The sequence below is a fragment of the Lathyrus oleraceus genome, chromosome 6 (assembly GCF_024323335.1).
Source record: "Lathyrus oleraceus cultivar Zhongwan6 chromosome 6, CAAS_Psat_ZW6_1.0, whole genome shotgun sequence".
Classification (NCBI taxonomy): domain Eukaryota; kingdom Viridiplantae; phylum Streptophyta; class Magnoliopsida; order Fabales; family Fabaceae; genus Lathyrus; species Lathyrus oleraceus.
The window spans coordinates 125365206-125366682 of record NC_066584.1 but is presented as its reverse complement, the minus strand read 5'-3'; the positions used below and the strand labels follow the sequence as shown (position 1 = coordinate 125366682).

General features: G+C 40.3%; 1 protein-coding gene across 1 annotated transcript; it reads right to left on the bottom strand.

Annotated features, from left to right (window-relative positions):
* Positions 1-213: 213 nt before the first annotated feature.
* Positions 214-1257, bottom strand: LOC127094373 (T-complex protein 1 subunit epsilon-like). Its single transcript, XM_051033213.1, has 4 exons — positions 1221-1257; positions 690-1084; positions 523-575; positions 214-403 (listed from the first exon to the last, which is right to left on the bottom strand). The coding sequence occupies exons 1-4, from the start codon at positions 1255-1257 to the stop codon at positions 214-216; spliced, it is 675 nt and encodes a 224-aa protein (XP_050889170.1).
* Between the last annotated feature and the right edge of the window lie 220 nt (positions 1258-1477).

Below are 1477 nucleotides of genomic sequence, written 5' to 3'. Positions count from 1 at the left end.
CTTATTATATGTAATAAGAATACACAAAATTTAGATTCTTGATGTAACTTGGAACAATTGTAGTAATGGACTATGCGGACTTCTGACAGGAATATGGACAACCCTTGAATGTTGTTGCTTGTGTTGTTCAGGTTTGCAAATGATGCTGGTAGAGGTCCTGATATATGATCTTGATCGATTTGTATTCTACCAAGGTTCGGAAGAAAGCCAAGCTCATCTGGCAGTGAACCTGTTAATAGATTTCCATTTAATAGCAGGAGGACTAGAGATTTGATATTGCCAATTTCCTTTGGAATACTCCCAATTATTTTGTTCCACATGAACTTCAATCTTTCCATATAAGCTAAGCTGCCAATTTCTGGTACCAAATTTCCGGACAAGCTCAAATTCATTAGTTGCAATTCTTGAACGTGTAAATAGCCATCAATTAATGTTTCATTGAAACATAAAACTCCTGTCTAGCGAGATGTACATGGGTCTCCGCGTATCCAATTGCTCAAATTTCCATTAGGATCAATCAACCTTTCTTTTATGGCTTTTAATGCTTCAACTTCGGTAGGGTCAGTGATATTATCCTGTGCAGCAATAAGCACCAAATAGAAACAAAACCATAAACTGAAAACAACTTGATGCTTGTGACCTTCTGAAAGAAACATCCTTGAAATATATAGAAACCACAACAACACAACCTTTGAATTAGCACAGTACTCAATGTACAACATCCGGTCTTTAGCTGTTCCACATGCTTTCTCTCTGACGATACCAACCTTTCCTAACTTTCCTGCAGTTAATTCCTGGAACCTGGGAACAATTCTTCCACTTGTTGCTATGGCAATCAATTCCAACTCAACACCACCAACCCACCTAACAGCTGGCAAGTTCGTGTGCATCAAGAGATGATTTGCTTCACCATCAAAACCCCTTTTGCAAATAACAAGGGTTGCGCCTACATCCTTGCATTGTTGAACCATGTCATCAAAATGTTTCTGCTCCTGCTTCCTTAAAGTCTGAAACTTCTCCACTGTGTCAATATCAATCTTATGCTTGGTTTTTTTTTGGCTTTGGTCTGTGCAGGTTAAGCGTGCTAAACAAAAGTGAAAACATAAAAAAAATTCAGGACCAAAATCGGGGTATGACAATTGGGAGTTGATTGCTTCCCATTGTTGGAACCCTAGGAAGCTCTGGGAGATTTCTTGGTTCGCAGAGTTCGCGCCGCGAACTGGCCTTCGCGCCGCGAACTAGGAATTCCAGAGCCATGTTTTTGTGATTATTTGCTAATTCTTTCCATGTTTGTTCCGTGGTTGCTCTGGTGTTGATTGCAGATGTCAAAAAGAACTAAAACCACGACACCTCCTCAAGCCCGTTCAATCAGAAGGTTCATTAGTGATGAACACGAGGCACGATTCGAAAGCCTAATGAAGAGAACCATCTTGCCTGAGAGGTTTATCCGTCTAGCTCCAACTGGGACGTATCTTAG

Bases quoted from the DNA above. Each gene is read 5' to 3' on its own strand.
- LOC127094373 (XM_051033213.1), bottom strand. From the start codon at position 1,257: ATGGCTCTGGAATTCCTAGTTCGCGGCGCGAAGGCCA. The intron at 576-689 runs GTTGTGTTGTTG...ATTGCTGCACAG, and splicing joins AGTACTGTGCTAATTCAAAG to GATAATATCACTGACCCTAC. The intron at 404-522 runs GTTGATTGATCC...TACACGTTCAAG, and splicing joins TTAAAAGCCATAAAAGAAAG to AATTGCAACTAATGAATTTG.